This window comes from Anas platyrhynchos, chromosome 13, assembly GCF_047663525.1.
Source record: "Anas platyrhynchos isolate ZD024472 breed Pekin duck chromosome 13, IASCAAS_PekinDuck_T2T, whole genome shotgun sequence".
NCBI lineage: Eukaryota > Metazoa > Chordata > Aves > Anseriformes > Anatidae > Anas > Anas platyrhynchos.
In genome coordinates this window covers 10399310-10418690 of record NC_092599.1, presented here as the reverse complement: position 1 = coordinate 10418690, position 19381 = coordinate 10399310, and the positions used below count along the sequence as shown (strand labels likewise).

The following is a 19381-nucleotide window of genomic DNA, read 5'->3' as shown; positions in this document are numbered from 1 at the left end:
CACGGAAGGTTAGTTTGTGGCTTTTAGGCGAGCTAGTTTTCTACTGCTGGTGAAGATGGGTGTTCAACTGGGTTTTGTAAAACCTGCAACTATTTCCCCATCTTGGGAAAACTCTTTCATTTTTTGCATGCTTAGTTTAGGAGCTGGCTCCCTTTGCAACCAAGTAGCATCCTGCCTTCTGCAGTCATTTTGTCTCTCTTTCCCCCCTGACTGTATGTAGCGACTACTCACAACTTCATGTATTTAAGTATCCCGAATTAAGAAGTGCTGAGTCACATTGATACAAGTGATATCAGCTCTCAGTTTAAGCAGATGAAAAATTACTAATGCCAGGTAGAGCTGGACTTCAATCCTTGCATTCAAAGCACTTGTCTCAGGGTGAACCCTCCTCCATACCCACACAATGATTAACGCAAAACACACTATCGGCTTGAGTCCACTGCAGTGTTAATACTTTATGCAAGACAGAGACTTTTTCGTGAAGTCTTATGAACAGTTTTTACCTACTAACCAAACCTACAGCTCATGTTTTTGTTTGTTTTAGAACTCAGCAGCAAAAACTAAAACTCAGAATGAGTATTGCAGTTCTGCAATTTCCTGGGACCTGATGCGTGATGTTTAGAAATAGCACTCTTACAGTGCTCTTTGTCTCACGTAAGAATCCTTTCAGGTAAAACAGCTGCTGCCAGAAGGGAGGAATTAAAGACAGCACTAGTCTGTTTTAATACTTTATTTTATTCTACAAATACAGTACAAAAATAGATTTTTTAGAAACATAATTAAATGAAAAACATTTTCTTGCATTTTTAAGTCTTCCTCTGTAACAGCATCCAGCAATAAGTAGACCATATTTCTCTCTTTAAAAATATAGACTGTCAGTTTAATTTGGTTTTAAAGATACTGCAAAAGACAAATCAGAGTTTCTGTTTCTAAACTGCAGGAAAAGCTTGTATAGATTTAACATTCCTCTCAACGGTTTTTAAGAGCTTAAGTACTAGATAACATTTTAAAAAACCTCCCTGGTTTCACTGAATTTCTTTTCTGACAACAGTGCCAGATTTACACATTTTTTTTCCAGAACAATACCAAACAGTCTTGATAAAACAAAACTGAAACACGTATACATTTTAAATGACTTAAGATGACGCATTTACCCTTAAGTTTGAAACAAGGACAGGGCTTCTTCCTTCTAATGCACAAGATTTCTGAAAGTAAAGGAAGGCTGAAGACCATAGGCTAAAAAGCCAAAGCTGAGTTTTCACAAAAGGCACATGTGTTCTTCAGAAAGTAAATTTTTGGATTCCTTGATTGCATCTTGATTGCATGTTTCATTACACCTTAGAGGAAGTATTTCCCCCTCTGTGATGATGAGACAGATGGTGAGACTAGAACTCTACCTCACTACTGATTTGGGTAAAGTATGAACTGAAAGTACTGAAGAGGACATTAGCCTTGGCCAGCTCACCACACACTGTTAAACAGCAGCTGCATGCTTTAGTTCTGGACAAGTAGGTAAAATGGAAAGGAGAAAAATGGGAAGAGATAGTGCTAATGAAACGCCTCAGAAAATGGATTTATTACAGTGCTAAGTGATGCTAAGTGATACTTACAAAACAGAACAAAAAGAGACCAACTTCATTTAGAGATCTTAGAAGGTCCAACTCTGCATCTGCTTCTCCTAGGTTCAAGGATAAAGGGATGAACTTAATCATCCACAACAGCAAAAGACATTCCTGATGCAGAATTAGGTTGGTCCCTGATAGCTCAGAAACACAAGTGCACAGAAGAAGATCTTAACTGGCATAGGATACATTTGATGTGACAGTTATGTTCTTGCATCTGGAAATGGTAAAGAAATGCTTGTTTTGATCACAGTTTCTCAAAAGGAAACAACTGTGCTGCCTCTCCCTTTTTTTCTCGCTTGCTCTTTTTGGTTGTTTGCTCTTCCTTCTGCTTCTCTACCTGGCGATTTTGGGGCCAAGAAATTGCCACATCCCGTCCTGCAGTTCCTGAACTTGGACCTCCTTCTTCATCAGAGGAGAATCCAGCTCCTTTCTCTGTCTCAGGTGCAGATGGCTCAGTCTGAACAAAAAAAAAATGCCATGAAAATGGAAAAGGAAGCTCTAGGAATCACTTGTAACTAAAAAGGTTCATTTTCTGTCACAGTAGCTCTCAATGACATTACAAAAGTTGGCTGCTCTTGTCTGGGCTTCTCACCCAAAGCAGTGTGTTTCTATTTCTGAACATCAAGCATTCTTCCAACTCTAGCAAGTGTTTTAGGTCACAGAAGAATAAAAATTAACCATCTTTAAAAAGATCATGCTTTTCACCTTTCGCAACAGGGAAAGGATTAAGAACTAATATCTGAGTTCATACAAAAGAGCAGCCCACTGACATTCTTATAGCTACATACTTGGCTTAGAGGAAGAAATTTAGGAAAGGGGTATATCAAAACAGAAGAGTAATATAAAAATAAGAGTGCTTTGTTAAACAGTAGTCTCTTGTAAAATAATACTTAATCTTTCATGACTGTTGAATTTTTGGTGTAGATTTTTTTTTAACTAGTTGTTAGTCAAATATTAACAGGAAAGAGAAAGATTTTTGAGCCATTACATTCTGAAGTTCTACACTCTACTGCTGGAAAAATAACACATTGGAAATACTGGAAGAAAATCGCTCTGTAGAGAAATATCTTCCTGAAAAAGAATACAGCAGAAATGCAGAATACCTTGATGGAATAGCGTTGCTTCAGTCTCTCTCTGATAAGAAGTCCTTTTGTCAGCAACTTCCAATTCCCCAGAGCTCTCTTCTCACGCTTCTGTGTGGTATTAATATTGAAAATAAAAAGAAACGCTATTTCAAGTTCCAATGTGTTTACATTAAAATATAAGTTTTAAGACTTTAAATGGCAGTTAAAAAAAAACACGCACACCACCAACTTAAATGCATCACATTAAAAGATTATAGGCTGGTAGGATTCTTAGGAGTATGATGTATTGGTGTCCGCTTATCTGCTAAGTGTATTAATTACTGTCACTTTCTGATGTGTGCACTCACTGTGTAAAATACACTGGAGCCTCCTCAAAAAGTTTAACCTCATACATGTATTTCTCACATTTCCCAGGAGCCATGGAAAACTGTTCCAAAGTATGCACTATCTCAGATAAAACTACACCCTTGTATTGCTTCCCATTGCAGTGCAGACAGCAAGCCCCAAATAACGCATTTGGGGGATGCCATTAGCCTCTTACCATCATAGAACTGTGTCCACTGCTTACATAGCTGACCTTTGGTCTGCAGCTTAAATTAAACAGTAAGGAGGCTGCAAAAATAGTTCTCACCTCCTTCTCCTTCTTTTCTATTTCTGCTTGTTCATTCTCCCAGGCAGCAATGAGCACCTCTTTATATTCTTCACAAACAACGTAGCCATCAGTACTAGGAAGGAGAACAGAATCCTCTGTCAGCTACTAGAAGAAAAAAAAAGGGAGCAAATGCCTGCTGACCCAGCCAAACTGAAAGTTGATGAATACTGACAGAACTGACTAAGCTGTCTCATAGGATCTAAGTGTGTAATTCGTCAGCTATTCTCCCCACACAAGTGCAGACCCTTTAAGCATATAAAGTCACTTCTGCTTGCCAGGGACATTAACTCTACTACTACAGCTAGCACAAAAGAGGAGGACATGTCCTCCTTAGCACAGGGGATACTGCTTCTGCAGAAAATCAAAATTCTTCAGCTGCAACAAAGCACCTTTACGTACACTGGGTGCGAGTAGCCACCATGAAAATCAAATCCTGTGATTGCTTGAGCACAGTCAATGTCCAGCTTCCGTGCCAATCTGTTCAGGTTGGGGAGTCTGAGCTGCACACAGCCAACAGGTAACATGGATGGCAAGAAGAGATAGACGTTTCCATACTCATTCCGAGGAACCTGTTATTGCAGAATTAAAGAGAAATGACACTCCTGCCCTCTGGAGAGAGGCGAAAATCCCCGCTGCAATTCAAGGTCTCTCCTCTATTTCTGGCCTTCCACATTCATAGTACCATATTCATATTCACATATTCATATTCACATGAGAAGGCTCAAGCCTGTATTTTAGCTGCATGGTTATCTCCTAGTTATGTTCTCCAACCAGGCCTTGTTACTCTGCCTGTAATGCACAGAATTAGCAAAACAAAGATGGGGTAGGTAAGTTGGATCAACTGAATTAGAAAGTCAGCTGCCTTTCATTACTCAGCATTACTTGGACTCAGGAACGAAAGGCCTCAATAAAACTTTCACCATTTCTCTCTTGGGTACAGTTACCTCAGAACACTAAACCTCAGTTCAGATGTTACTGACTGATCTCACAACTCACATACAACTTCTGGAAAAATAAAGCCCACAGCTTCATACAAAACAATTCTTTTAACACCAACACTCTGCCCTCCTGGCTACCTTTCCATCCACTGCTATAGGCGGCTGGTACTCCTCTGTCTGCCAGCGACCAAACAGTGCCAGGTCCTCTTTGTCCCGGTTTGCAGGCTCTGCAAGGCGTGCCTTCCTTGCCTGGTTGGAATATCCCTTCACCATCTGTGCAAAGACAACAATCAAACTTGTAACACCACAAAAACAAGCTGCCAGTGATTTCAGACTTTCCTGGGACAAAAGAAGAGGCATCAGAAAGAAATGCCTATTTTCTGTCTTCAGTATCTATTGCTTATAATGGTAACTCATGGTTCCTGTATGGTACAGGGAGCTAGATTCCCAAGTTGAAATGGAAGAAGACGAAAAGGGTGCAGTTCTGCTAGACACCCTTGGAGTGGGAAGAACAGACAGCTGGGCTTTGGATAGAATGTATGCCCAGCAGGTGGACAGATTCTCGGTGCTGCTACGACATGCAAGCAAGTAGGAAATCTACGTCTGCCAACAGAAAGAAGACAAAAACAAAATAAACCAAACCAAAACAAAGCTTCAACTTCAGAGGGCAGACATTGCACAGGAGGAAGCCAAACTCTTACCTTGTAAGGTACTTCTCCAATCCTCACTACTCGAGCCTGCTTTAGCCAAGTGTCCTTGGAGTGGAGCGTGTGTACACAATCTCTAAAAAGGTCCGAAGAAAACATTTATATTAGAGACTTTCAAACCATTACTCACATGCTAGGAATAGTAAAAAAGCTGTAACTAAGTGGTATGCAAATGCTGTCTGAATTGCTAAATGTCACATCCTATCCATGCATGTGGCCTGAGACTGTTGTTGATGCCACTGTGGTCTTAACACCAATTAACTCTTCAATTTGTTACAGAGACACACTCCACTCACCTGGAGTAGACAGCCTCTCCCCTGCAGTACCCTAGGATAGCAGCTGACTCAGGATAGATTGCCTGATACTTCAAGAGATGCCTCTTTAGTGCATAAAGAGGGTGGTTCTTGTACTCTCCAATTGCTGTTGGTAGAGGTTGATCTTGAAGCTTAACTTGAAACTGTAGGAATTGTGCAAAAAAGAGTGATTTTGCAGCTCTCTTGTATTAACCTTTTAAGAAATTAGTAATCATTATAGTCTGTATCAAAGGAAAAAAACACCAGGAATTTTATCAGGTGAACCAATGTACCAAAGCACTCTTGTTGCACGCAGACACTTAGATGTGCACCCAGATCTATGTATCCTAAAGACTCTCTCCAAGAAGGGTAATGCTAGTCTGTACAGAAACTCATGCTGGTATGTTTTCAGAATGAGCTGTCCAATACTTTTGCTATCTGTATTTCTCTTAACAGCCTCTATCTGACTATTATTTGAATCGCATCATTGTATATTCTACTTAAAACATAAATATTTCAAGTTCAATAGAAACTGTTACTAATGATTTTTACGTGAATGAGAATCCAAGGACTGAACTCATGGTATTAAAAGTCCTGAAAAAAATCATCATCATTTACCTCCTTTTCCTCCTTCTCGTCTCTTTCCACAAAGGGACTTCTATATGGCTGCAGCGTGTCCTCCCACCACTCAGGGTCCACACGGTTCTTCCTCGTTGTGGTCATCCACACTGGGTCATATCTTTGTGTCACGTCCTTGACGCTCCCATCGTTGTCAAATCCAACAACATAGTAAAGTGGCTTTGTGGAATATTTGAAGCACTGCTGGGGCTGACCAACACTGCCATGAACGCAGTCCACACACACCCACTTGTCCTCACGCTCAAGGTAAACCTCTAGCCACTGGTCTGTGCCAATGACTTTCCTTACCAGCTGCTGCCCATCATCCTCATCACTAGAAATGATTTTGTTCCTCTTTCTCGGTGCATGAGGCAATGCTGGAGCCGTGCTTTTGGCTGGTCTGGGCTCAACTCCAGAACAATTTTTGGATTGCTTTGATTCTGAAGTCTCAGTTTTGGGGCTTTTGATAGACGTTAGCTTTGATTTCTGGGAGCCCAATGACCTTCTCTGTTTTTTAGATACAGTTACGAAATCCTCATCAGAGAGATCACTCTCCTCCTCTGAAACCTCAAAGTCAGAAGCACTGTCCTCATCACTTCCACTCTCTTCTTTGTAACACACTTTGGAGGCCACTCGTCTCCTGCGATTGTTCTTGGGCTTGACAGGTACATCTTTTTCCCCTAAACCACTCTCCTCATTACCAATTTCCTTCTGCTCCTGGCTGCCTGAAGTCAGCTTCGACTTGTGTGTCCTTTTGGTCCGAGCAGTTCTGGGTTTCTCTGGCTCCTTGTTGTCTTCTTCACTCCCTGAGGATTTCTCATCCTTCTTGGCTTTTTTGCAGGGGCATTTTTTTGCCACGGCTTTGGGTGTTGTGCCAGAGCTTTCCCGCCCTTCAGAGGTACTGCTGAGTGACTGCCTCTTGGATGAGCCTTTTCCCTGCAAGAAAGAGGCTAGGTCACTTTTACCACAGCTAACAAAAAGCAGGGGAAAAAAAAAAAAAAAAGAAGAAGATAACACTGAGATCAGCATGAGGTAAATAAAGACCAAAGGCATGGTCAATTTGCATATCTTAGGGACTTGAAAACTTCAGGCAGGTGGATGAAGAGAGGTGTACTCCAGCAGCATTTCCTGTCTAAGTTTTAAAAAATACTCAGTTCATCAACTGAAAAATGAGAGAACATAAAAAATACTGTGCTTAAACATACAAAATAAGAGTTTTTTGTTTGGTTGGTTTTGTTTTTAGAAAGGATAAATCTAAAACTTAGGGGTTTGCGTCTCCTGTAGGACAGACAGAAGAACACTATTACCATTCTGGTTCACGCAGTAAGTGATTCACTTCAAGCTGCAACAGCCAGACAGCTTTTGCACTCCTTTTGGGGAGTGACTGATTAGAGAATTCTACAAACCCTATGAAAATTACCTTTGCTGTTGTCTCCTTGAGAGGAACAGGCTGAAGAGACAGCACAAGGCGACACAGTAGTTGTAATGCTCGGAGAATAATTAAAAATATCTGCAAAAGGAAAAACAAAGCGTGTTTAACCTTTTTTTTAAGGTACATGAAAAAAATCTCAAAACTCTTTGACAGCTCACAAACCATTTTCATTCCTAGCTTTTACCCAGCACTGTAGATACTGACAAAGACATGCAGGTAGCTCAGCTGCTATAGTATCAAAGCACTGCGCAGTTGTCTTTGGCTCTTATTTATGGTACAACAGTGACAGAGGCACTGCTGTGAACTCACAGATAAAGAGCCAAGAGGCTAAATGACCCATCCTGCTGGAGCACATGGTGAGTCACCATAGTCCCATCTACAGTATCAGCCTCTTGTTCTTGAGGCAAACTGAGTAAGATGACTCTAAATTCTCCTTCCCAAATGTGGCCGAGGCCAACAACATACCATAAGCTGAACCCAGCAGAAATACCAGCTATTCAGAAAATGGCATTACAGTCACAACTGAGTGCTAACAGCTGCGACCCAGCACCTGCTTTCCTGCATGGGACTTCTAAGTGCCTAAGCCAGGCTTGCTTTGTCTTTACCTCCTGTCCCAGGAAGTGGCATCTCTATTTACACAACAGGGATGCAAAGACCACAACAATTGCTCTGTGACACAGAAGCTGCAACATCCAATTTATCAGCAACAACGCAAAGCTGCAAGCCACACATCAGCAGCTCTTTCAGTTCTTTCTTAGGCACAGTTCATACTGACGAACTTAAGCACAGAATGACTCCAGACAAAAATACAACAGAAAGAAAAAAGCAGGGAATACACTAAATCTCCAACTTGTTTTCTCCAAATTCACCCCTCAAACACCACCTTGTTTGCAATGATCTAGCATCCAAATTCAGCGACCAACCCTGCAGTTCCCAGTCACTTACATGAACCAACTCTTCATCGTCTCGTGCAGCATAGATGGCAAAGCGCCTCTCCAAGGTTGACTGAAGGGGCTCTCCTTTTTCAATGGAGAGCTCATCATTGACAGTGAAGGTTCCAATAAACCTGAAATGTTGAGACACCTACTTATTGTCTACCATTGTGAGTATATTCTTACACTTCATAGTTCATCCTTTCCTTCTTCACAAAGAACAGCCTCTCACTCTTGTATTTAAAATCACTGAAAATTTTTAATTACATTTACCCCTCTCCCTGAACCCTTATTCTACATTCTGTATGACAGCAGGACTAGCAGAGAGCATTTTACCATTTCACGAAGTTGGAAAGGTAGAGAACGTCCACTTGGCCTGCAGACACTTTTGTGAAGCGTGTGGGGATGATGGACAGACCAATGGCATGAAGATCTGGCTGGCTGCAGATCCTGTTCCTATAGAAACCATTCGCTAATAAACACAAGAGGTGAACCTGAGAGAAGAAAGTTTCTATAGTGAGTTCAAACAAGGTTTTCTTTGCTGGAACTGCTGTCCATGGTTAAAAATGAGGATACCTCTACTGCTCCTTTTGACAGAGACAGGCAACTACAAATAAGATGGGCACAGGACTGTCATCTAATCACCATCATAATAGAGCAAAGCCTTGAAGTTCCTGTCAGTGCCTCCTGCTCGCTTGACTGACAGTTTAACATGAATAGAATGAACAGATACACACAATGGGGAAACACACCCCCTACTCACATCTGTTTTCACTTGGAAATTTACTAACACAGTCATGGATGTTTCTAACTTACAGTTCAAGAGAAGTCCAGTGAGCATCTGTCTGGACTACAGCCTTTTATTTTTTCTCTTCTAGCCATGACCCCAAATTATTTTGATCAAAAATTACTTTCTTCCTCATTACAGACCAGTTCAGAGATCTTACATTCATTTTTTCCTCTGCCAGGTTTCTTTGTGACCAATACCTTATGCGTGTCCTCACGAACCTCCTTGCTGAAACGTTTCATCATTCTCCGAAGATAGGTCTCAAACTCAGATTTCCTTTTTTCTCTGCATAAGATTACAGAAGAAACGGATGTTGTAGTTTTCTATGGATCTGCCTTTCTAGATTCGTGAGATGCGCTCCACTGCCTTCCCTGTTCTTACCTTCTCTCTCTTTTCTTACGTTGTTCTGGCGTTTCAATCTCTATCTCAACCGGATTACTTGGCAGCGCCACTGAGGAATGAACAGCAGCTTCTTCTAACTTATCTGTGACAGGTTCCTGGAGTTCTGGAAAACCAAACCAAAACAAAACATTACTAAAAATACTAAAAATGTGGAATATTTGCCATAGGAAGGACTGACAATGGGTAAAAATCCACCCACTCCTCCTCATGTGTTCAAACAAACTACAAAGAGAATGTCCCCAGTAATTATCAGTTCCTGGATCTTCTCTAACACAATGTCTACTCAGCTTTTTCTAGTAACTGGGGGATGATAGTCAACTGCCACTGAAGAATCAGCTCAGCACAGTCTAATGATAAGTGACTGCAAAAAGCAAATTTAATCATGAGAAAGCTGAATGAAGCAGATACCACCCAAAGAGTACTTGTACTGAAAAAAAAAAAACAAAAACAAATAAAGAAACAACAACAACAAAAAGCACAACTGACTTCACTTTAGAAGGCATAAATCTATAGCAGCAAATTATGAAGATTATGATCATCATGATTCTTACAGGTTGTTGGTAGAAACCTCATTGAACAACTCAGTTGATTGCACCTCCATTTTTCTTTACAAGGAAGTCAAGAGTTTTGAATCTTCAGACCAATTCATTCTTTGCTTCTCTCAGTATTAGACAATGCTAGTAGCTAAGAAAGTGCTATACATGGTAGCATAACCCTAACAAACACCAAAAAATTGTCAAATTCAAAGCTTTACCTTCAAGTCAGTTGTCTGTTTTTTTCCTACTTTGGAATCATTCTAGAAGTATTGTGAGATATGACCTTTTAATATAGAACATGGAACATGTTCTATATTAAACATGGAACATACATGGAACATGGAACATACATGGAACATGGCACATGGAACATACTCTGTACACTTAGAGTATGTATTTACCTGAATCCAAATGGGAAATGGCTCAAAAATCAAATTACAAAAAGACCCATTGTGTACAAGAATATTTACTGCTTGGAACAAACATGCAATTGTTACCTTCCACATCCTCCCATTCATCTTCACTTTCATCATCGTCATCATCGTTGTCAGTATTGTCTTCATCCATCTCCTTTTTAACAGAAGATTCTCTCTTCAACTTTGTCTCCCTCTGAGGGGGCTTCAGTGAATCACTATTAAAATTACCAAAATGGTTTTAGCATCACAAAGTTCAGGTGCTTGTTTATTTAAAAAAATATATAGAAAGAAAACATTTAAAATGGGGAAATATATGAAGCATGACCTCTACATCAGTAACAACAGATGCAAAGGTTTTGAATATTTGACACGTAAACCACAGATGTCGTCTCAGAAAAGCAAGCAATCTTTGCCATAAACAACCACAGGTTCATTGGGCAACATTTTTTCAGTGCAAACTTAAATTTTAGTTCTGCAAGGTTGTTTAGGAAAAAAGATGCTTGAACCTAAAAAAAAGGTCCCATCCTTTGTAACAGCTTGTATAAAAGAGTTCTTGGAGAATTCGTTCATTGAATAATTTGTCCTTACCAAACCTTCAAAATGTACTGGGATTGGAACCGTTTCTGTCTCACTGTGCTAATACCAAAGGATCTGGTTGGCCAGTGAAGTGAGGCCAGTTTCATTTCTTCTTACTGATACATTCCCTATAGAAATCATGGCAAAACCATACTAATGTCGTATTTGGATTCCTAAAAAACACAGAGGAATTATATGTTTAAAAGCTTCTGCTCATCATCCTACACCCTAATCTCAGGGTCATATTTCTATTCGTGCTAGATTCCATAAAACCTCCCTCACCCTATGTAAAAAATAGAATAAAATAACATCATATATTGAAACCATTGTTTTGAAAAGGCTCAGATATTTGCTTCCCATACAGATGGTCTTCCTCAAGACTGATTCTGCAATCAGACAGTATGTCTGTTAAAGTGTGTGGCACAAATGAACTAAACTCAACTTCTAGCCTAAAGCAATCTACTTACGTGCATATTTGCAGCAAAGAGAGCTCCTGTATACTCTAATGATAAATAATAAGTAAACTTACCTGCAGGTTTGCTCTTTGCTATGATTTCCTTTATTTTCTGTGATTTTTTTATTTTCTTTTGCTAGCAATTTTACCCCTTTTTGTTTTGAAGGTTTATTTGCTGACTTGGAAACTCCAGGATCAGAGTCTTCTTTCTTCTTCGTAGCTGGAACTTTGGGTTTGTTCTTCTTTATACTGGGCTTCTTCTCTTCAAAATCATCTGCATCAGATAGACGAAAAGAAGCTATGTCAAAGGATCAAATCTCACCTCCATAGCAATCAGAAAAAAATACCTCCACAGATTTCGTTAGAAGCAAATTATCCATTAGTTACATAAGAAAGCAAATGCTCAACATGAAGAGCGCATCATCGTTTTGTAGGAAACAGGCAAGAACTGCACAACAGCTCCAGGAACGCACTCATCACAACGCAGTGAACAAGAAGTACACAGAGATCCCTGCGGTCCTACCAGTGGGGTCAGTTAAAAACAAGCCCCCTGCTTATCCAAGCAGCTTCTCCCCCCTCCAGCCCCACACAACGGCCCCTGTCCCCCCTCGCAGCCAGCCGAGCCCCAGGTCCTGGCGATGGCCGCCCGCCCGCTCGCACCCACCTTCCTCCTCCTCCTCCTCCTCTTCCTTCTCTTTCTTCACCTCATCCCGCGGCCCCCCGGGACGCTTCTTGCTGGCAGTCGCCGCCGGGATGGAGGCTTTGCGTTTCCTCGCCATGGCGCTACAGCGGCCGCAAACACCCGGCCCCCTTGTCTGCCCGCCCCACAGCCCGCCCCGGCGGAGAGGAAGGGGACGGGGAAGAGAAGGAAGGGGAAGGGCCATAGCGGCTCGCGGGAGAGTGTTTGAAAGATGGCGGATGAGGTGGATCAGGTGAGCGGCTCCCTGGGGCCGGGAGGCACCGGGGAGGTCTTCGCCGAGCCCTGGCTGCCGGCCCCTGAGCGCCGTGGTGGCGGCGGGGCCCTTCCAGGCGCATCGCCGCCATTTGCTGGGCTCCTTCCCTGCCTCCCGCCTGCTCCCCGCGCCTGTGAGGAGAGCGAAGGGGGGCGTAAGATGGAGGCGGCCCGCCGAGGGGGTTCGGCTGCGCAGCTGAGGTGTGGAAGCCGTCGGCTGCGCCTCGCTGAGGGAGAAATGGGTGGCGTGCTGGGGGTGGGGGTGTAAAAAGGTGTTCACGCTTCTTAGACGTGGTCCTGAAAGTTTGCTTTCCTCACAAGGAAGAGACTTCAGTCCCCAGTGTGGCCGGGTCTGTAACCTGCTTTGGGGCTTGGCAGAGCTGAGGTGTGGTGCTCGCCTCAGCTGGGGGTGTCCGTGTCACCCAGCTGGCTGATGTGGGCTTGTGAAATGGGTGTGGTTTTGCTTTTTTAGCCAGAGCAGTGTGGTGCTACAGATACAGTACTTTCTGTTACCATGCTCCTTTGTGCAGATTAGACTTTCTCTTTTAGTACTGACAATGCTTGCGGGTTAAAAAATACAGCTCTTATGACAGTATGCATGAGGCACTTTTTGGTGCAAACTAACCAGACTAACAGACTAACTAGTTTGTTAACTAATTCTGTACAGGCTGCTGGACATCTGTAGAGTATTAATATCATCTGCACTTAGAGTCACCAGGAAACAGAAAGAGTGTTTCAAAACAGCCAGCTTCTGTGTCCTTACATGTTTGTTTTCTTTTTCAAATGCTGAGGAATCTAGAAGTTCACAGTCATCTTTATAAATAACTTTTCTTTATTGTGTTTTTTAGCAACAAACAACAAATACTGTAGAGGAGCCACTTGATCTCATCAGACTCAGTCTAGATGAGCGAATCTATGTTAAAATGAGGAATGACAGAGAACTGAGAGGCAGACTACACGTAAGTAAAACTCAGAACACTACTATGCTTACTCAGCCAAGCACCGGGCAACATTTTTTATTTGCAACACTTTATTATACAAGCTTACCCGTAACATTCTATTGATTGTTCAAACAATTAGTTTAGAAGCACAAGTAATTAATTGTATCTCATGATTAAAAGTGGGGAAGTAGCTGTGGAAGGCAGGTTAAAGGTTATCTTAGTAGCAAGGGTTGAACCCTTTCTTCTTTCAAAAAGTGTAATATGTTCAGGGGCAAAATTGAGTTTGTTCAGTACTCTGCTATAAAAAGCTCCTCTAGAGATTTAAAGATGCATTTTTTTTGTTTTTTTTTTTTGCCTGTGGTCTTCTAAATGATATCATGTAATTAATTCCTCTGCTTCTGACTTCTGTTTCCATGTCTGTAAAGTAAGTAACGATGCAGACATCTTCTTGTAGAGGACTCTAAGGTCTATTTAGACTGAAATAACAGTCATTATCAAACAACTATCTTATAAGGCATGCCCGTGAGCGTATACTGGGATATGTACTCTGCTGGATTCTCTGCAAATTTCATTTAAGTGCTTTCTTCTGAGTGTAATATGTCTCTTTGTAGAAAACTAGTCTGTCTCATTAGGTCTGTCATTCTTCCTGAATACAGTACATTGTTGTGGAAGAGAGCCAGTTGCCCAATGTATTAATTAGGTCTCAAACTCATTTGGGAACACAAAGATGAGAACAGATCTGTGATGTGCTGGTGTAATTCTTAATGTGCTTTTGTAGAGTGGAGTTTGTGCTTATTTTAAGTTTTTCTAACACTGTATAAGTTACAGTTTTCATGGCCATTTAATTTGCCCCAGACAAATTCTGGGAATGTAGACTGATGGGAGAATATTGTTCTGACATACTGGTACATTTTGGTCAAAATCAGGCTAAAATAATTGTCTGAATGTCTTGCTAAAATTGTAATTTTATTGAGTTTGAATTTTTGAAGAAATAATTAACTTTATTCCTACAGGCATATGATCAGCACTTAAATATGATTCTGGGTGATGTAGAAGAAACTGTAACAACAATAGAGATTGATGAAGAAACCTATGAAGAAATTTATAAAGTAAGGACTTCAGTGTATTTATCTCTACAGAAAACTTTTTTCAAGCTAAGCTATGTCGTATAGTTAAAATAGTGTATTAATAACTACTTTCTGGACTAAAATCTAGCAAGTTTCAGACAAGTTGTGGTGAAAGTCCAAAGGATGTGGAGAGACTTGCTGTTGATTCTTTTGATCTCATCAGCGTGACAGAGTTATACATCTGAGCTGACATTTGTCGGAGTTGTTTCTGGTGTTTTGTTATGATTGAATTTGGTCTTTGGTGCTTAGCAGGTGTTCTGTAAACGATCTTTTTGTAAATTTAAACTCTTCTTTCCTTCTTCATAGTCTACCAAAAGGAATATTCCGATGCTCTTTGTCAGAGGTGACGGCGTTGTGCTTGTAGCTCCCCCGTTGAGGGTTGGCTGAAGCAACCAAGGATTTAACCTTGTGGGAAGGTTTCAGGCCCTTGGACAATGGTTTGTGTTTTGATCATGTGTCTCAAAACTGTGTACACATTTTTGTAGGATGTTTTTGCCTGTTATTTTTGGAAGGAGAACAAATTTATCTTGCAGAATGTGCATGTAGTCAGTTGAAGCAGTGTAAAACAACCACATTTCCCTGAATTAATGTAACTGCTGTAAATTGGCTGTCTTCTCACATCAGTAAAAAAAAAAAAAATCGTTTTTTTTTTTTTTTTTAAATCTTGGGAATAGCGGTGTCTTTTTTTTGTTTCAAATAAACTTGGCTTATCTTTCAGATTTGACTTGTCATATTTTTGTTGAAGATATTTTTATGTAATAATATAGTCCTAATGCTATATTAGTTGTGGTATGTGGATTTACTTTCTGAGAAAGTAGTTATTTGAGTGTGTTGTGTTAATTTTTGTCCTTAATAATACTTAAGTCTTGCAGATTAACATTTATGGGGGGGACAGCATTACATTAATCTATGGTGCTATAATTTATGGCTTTTCTGTGTTCAAATTCTCTAGCCTTATCCTTGTGGCAGGGAAATTTTATGTGTGCGTATATATACCCACATGTGCATCTCCCACTTACGATACATGATGAAGTTTTTATAGTGTTTCAGATACTTCTATTACAGCATTATTAACAGAACAATGGTTTGCAAACACGTAAGTAGGGAACAAAGATGCTCTCTCACATGCTCTTGAGTTTCTCGAGTTGCCTGTTGCATGCATTCATTTTCCACCATCTGTGGCTTGCTTCAGTTCTTGAATACATGAAATTCTGCAAAATGCTTAAGATGCTCGTTGGTTATCTGCTGCGAAGGTGTACTGGAACACTGAACAAAGTCCTTTTCTTAATACGTAGTTTCTCAGGCTTGCGCTACTTGCAGATTATTCTCCTAGGGGGATAAAAAGGGCTTGAGTACAGTTACTCTATGCATTGTTTAAGTATGTTTGAAAGGCATACCTAGACGACTGGTCTACACTGGGACACTTTTTACAGACCTTGACTCATGACTTTATAAACTTGTCTAGGTTCTTAGGCGTGCTCTTTATGGTTGGCAAAAGCAGCTTGCTTTGTCCCTTTGTCCTACAATTAAAATATTCTTAACTTACAATGTCCATAACCTGTGACAAGAGTGAGGAATGCAAGCTCTACCTTGGTAAGCTCTAAGCTGGATCCTTTTTAAAGGAATGCTAACTTTTTTTTGGCAATAAATTATATATAGCCTCAAAATGTGAATGCATACTTCATACACTCAGAAATAAAGAGAGTAGGGACTAATACAAAAAGCTCTGGCTTAAAGGCAGCATCCTTTGCTGCTCTCAGGAAATGTTCTCTAGCACTGGAATAGATGTAAAAAGTAGGAATGGTAGCTGAAGCTGAAATAGTGAAGCTATTACTGAGAATGAGTGTTAATAGCAATTACGTTAAACTTTTTATCACGTGTAGATTTACATGTATATTCCTTTTACCGCAGCCTAGAAAGGACAAGTCATTCCAGTTGTATACACATGCAAGAATCTGTTACCTTAAAGCTGTGCACAATGTTATTTTCATATATAGGTACCTTATATGCAAAAGAGAAGAAAAAGTACATCTACAATTTAAAATTCTTAACATTATTTGAACGATGAGAAGGTATGCAGTGGCTTTGTAGTTGGCTTCCTTCACTCTATCATCCTTGTTTTGAAGTTGGTCAGGGCTGGTTTAAAAACAACTGTTGTCTGTGACCTGTATCTCATCCATCCCTAGCATGCCACCTCTGCAAGAGTTAGCTCAACTCTTGTTCCATGGGTGCAAAGCTCCTTGATGTTGGAAGAAACCTATGGATGCTGTAATAGTTCCCCTTTTGAATTGATATAAGGATGACTGTTCTGAGATCCTCTTTAATGTATTATCTTATCTCCTATTATTCCAGAAAGCCAGAATAGATAGATACAGGGAGAGTAAGAATGGGTGAACATATAGTCTTCCAGTTTCCAGGGATCTACAAATCTGAGAAGGGACAGTTATCTTTCCTGATATCTTTGCTGATGAACTATCAGCAAAGCTGAAAAGTTAAGATTTAGTAATACACAACTCACTGGAATCCCTATAGAAATCTTTTCAAAGTTGTCTCAACACCTTCTGCCTCTTTTGAATTTTTAAGTAACAGGTTGTTCCTGTGGTTGCTCACTCAATTATTGTCTAATCGAGTCCTTGGTTATTTGTGGTCTGGTCATAATGATCTATTATTACGTTGCTGAAATGTCCAGCAACATCTTTTACTGACCATTGAATTTGAAATGTGCTCTTCAGAGTGGAAGCTAGCAGAAGGTCCTCTGTGATGAATGCGGATTTAAAAAAAAAATAAAGTTTTTCTACAATCTTGTCTTTCTGACTGTTGTTTTTATTCTTTTGTTGCATATCAACTGTAATCTTACATGCATACTTGCACTTTATTTTTCCAACATGAGGAGTGCATACATAATATATCATTAACTTTCCTAAAATAACTTCTCAAGACTTCTCAAATGCCTTTTCAGCTTGTCTCATGGCTTTAGACTGCCAGAATTTCATTATGTGACATAACTTTTTAAAGATTCTCTCTTTTCTAGTAGCTTTTTATAAATAATAGTAACGTGTCTAGTAACCTTCCAGTTGTTGCCTTTGGATTTCATCTTTTTTGAGAAGAGTAACTTCTCAATTTATCGTCTTTGCAGACAGTGCAGAAATTCTTTAAACATTCGACTCCCAGTGGCTCTTTTAATACAAACTATTTATTTTGTAATTTCCATTCCAGAAGTGCTGTTATAGCCGGACTCTTTGCTGTCCTGTTAATTTTGTGAGCGTCAACTGCTTGTGAAACTCCTGTGCAGACTTCTTTGAATTTAACTCCTGTAGAACGCTAGGTGGTGGTGTTGTCTCAAACTTAAGTTTTGTTGGCTTTGCCTGATTTTGATGTATGTAGCCTGTGTCAACAGGCCCTGTGGTTGTACAATTACTCATTTGTTTTTAATTAGTATGGCACTTGCTGACAGTTTTAAATCAACTCTGCTGCTCACCCATAAGTCAAAATCAAAATATGTTTTGATGTTTATGTAGGCACAGAGCAAGTCCTCAGAAGAGTTGAAGTAAAACAGTATGTGTGTCTTGCATTGTGAGACTTCAAAATGCACCAACTCCAAGCTAGCAGTTTTGCTAGCAGCATTAGCTGAAGCAGTATGCCATCTAGAACAAACCGCTGTGGTTAACCACTTTGCTGCTGAGCACAGCTTGGAGATGAACAGCACCCTGTTGTGCGTGGCATACAGTGCTGCTCCTACACCCCCTGCTGCAAGTGCTAGCTGTACGGCTGGAGAACTTCCCTGCTGAATTAATGGCATGGTGAAACAACCTTTGCTTATGAATGTACGTACATCGGACTCTTGAGGTGAAAATGTCTCATTTTACTTCTAGTCACCAACACTTCTTCTGGAACCAGAGAAACATATTTTGATCCAGTCCACGTATCTAACAAAGACAGAACTTTGGTTTAATTCATGTTTTTTTTTCAGGTTGTCCTTGTTTTCTTTTAGTTGAACAGAGTTTGTTTTCTGTTTCATTCCTTTTCCCTAGCACAGGACAAGCCCAGGATGTGGATAATAGGTTCCAGTAGGCCTTGAGCTGTGTGAGCAATGGCAAACCTCTGCAGGCACGCAGGGCTGGAAAAGCAGAACAATATCGATCATACTGGGAGTTCTCCAATGACATTGTCTTCTCTTGTGTTTTGTTCTCGTTCTATAGGCATTAGGAATCTATAATTTGAACTATTTGAGAATAGCGTTTAAGCTTCTAAGCCCTTAGAATTCTTATTAGAACTGGAGCACAGGGAAGGGAGCGTGATTCAGTGCAAGATGACAAATGCTGTGCATTGTTTTTTGGACTGATGATGACATGTGCAGAAAATCCCATCAGGCTTATTAAGGTTTAAGGCATTCATGCCAAGATCATCGATGGGCTGAATACATCATTACTGAGGGTGTAGGACTCCCATGTTTCTAAACAGGAAGCTGCTTTCATATACTAAACAAAAAGAATGGGAAAGAAAAATAGAAAGTTCTGCAGAAAATTGAAGCACAGTGTCTAAGCCAGGCTTTTTTGGGGGGAAAAGAATGGGTGGAAGGAAGAGAATAGATGATGTGGGTTGGAGCGGAAAACGAGAACCACTGACGGAAAAAGATGTAGTCAGAAACCCTGTTTATGAGTGAATTTTTTCATTGTTACCCAAATTAGTTTGAATGGAAGAAAGGCCTACTCCCAAATTTTGGAAACTTAAGCCAAAAAGCCTATTTGGTTTTACAATGGTATTTGGTTTATGATGTGACTGCCTGCAACAGCAAGGGCCTAGGCCTGCTGACTGTCTGTGTGGGTAGACAAACTATTGCAGGAAGCTTTGAAAGAGTTGGGTGATCATAACTGATCATGAGAGGTTTTTAGCAGTGTTTTCTACTGC

General features: G+C 40.4%; 2 protein-coding genes across 3 annotated transcripts; one reads left to right on the top strand and one right to left on the bottom strand.

Moving 5' to 3' along the window:
• Positions 1–715: 715 nt before the first annotated feature.
• On the bottom strand, positions 716–12314 carry XPC (XPC complex subunit, DNA damage recognition and repair factor). Of its 2 annotated transcripts, XM_027467996.3 has the most exons (16): positions 12118–12314; positions 11529–11727; positions 10505–10638; positions 9451–9574; positions 9270–9354; positions 8619–8776; positions 8296–8416; positions 7339–7428; positions 5919–6854; positions 5304–5464; positions 5002–5083; positions 4439–4573; positions 3762–3931; positions 3342–3435; positions 2729–2818; positions 716–2082 (listed from the first exon to the last, which is right to left on the bottom strand). In XM_027467996.3, exons 1-16 carry the CDS (start codon positions 12230–12232, stop codon positions 1870–1872), a joined length of 2907 nt encoding a protein of 968 aa, XP_027323797.2. In that variant the 5' UTR covers positions 12233–12314; the 3' UTR covers positions 716–1869. The 2 variants fall into 2 exon arrangements, with proteins under 2 accessions (XP_027323797.2, XP_027323798.2); XM_027467997.3 differs by lacking the exons at positions 716–2082; positions 2729–2818 and having other exon boundaries at positions 3342–3467.
• LSM3 (LSM3 homolog, U6 small nuclear RNA and mRNA degradation associated) lies at positions 12239–15192 on the top strand. The gene is made up of 4 exons (XM_005025110.6): positions 12239–12385; positions 13254–13364; positions 14360–14455; positions 14780–15192. The coding sequence occupies exons 1-4, from the start codon at positions 12365–12367 to the stop codon at positions 14858–14860; spliced, it is 309 nt and encodes a 102-aa protein (XP_005025167.1). The 5' UTR covers positions 12239–12364; the 3' UTR covers positions 14861–15192.
• Positions 15193–19381: the final 4189 nt, after the last annotated feature.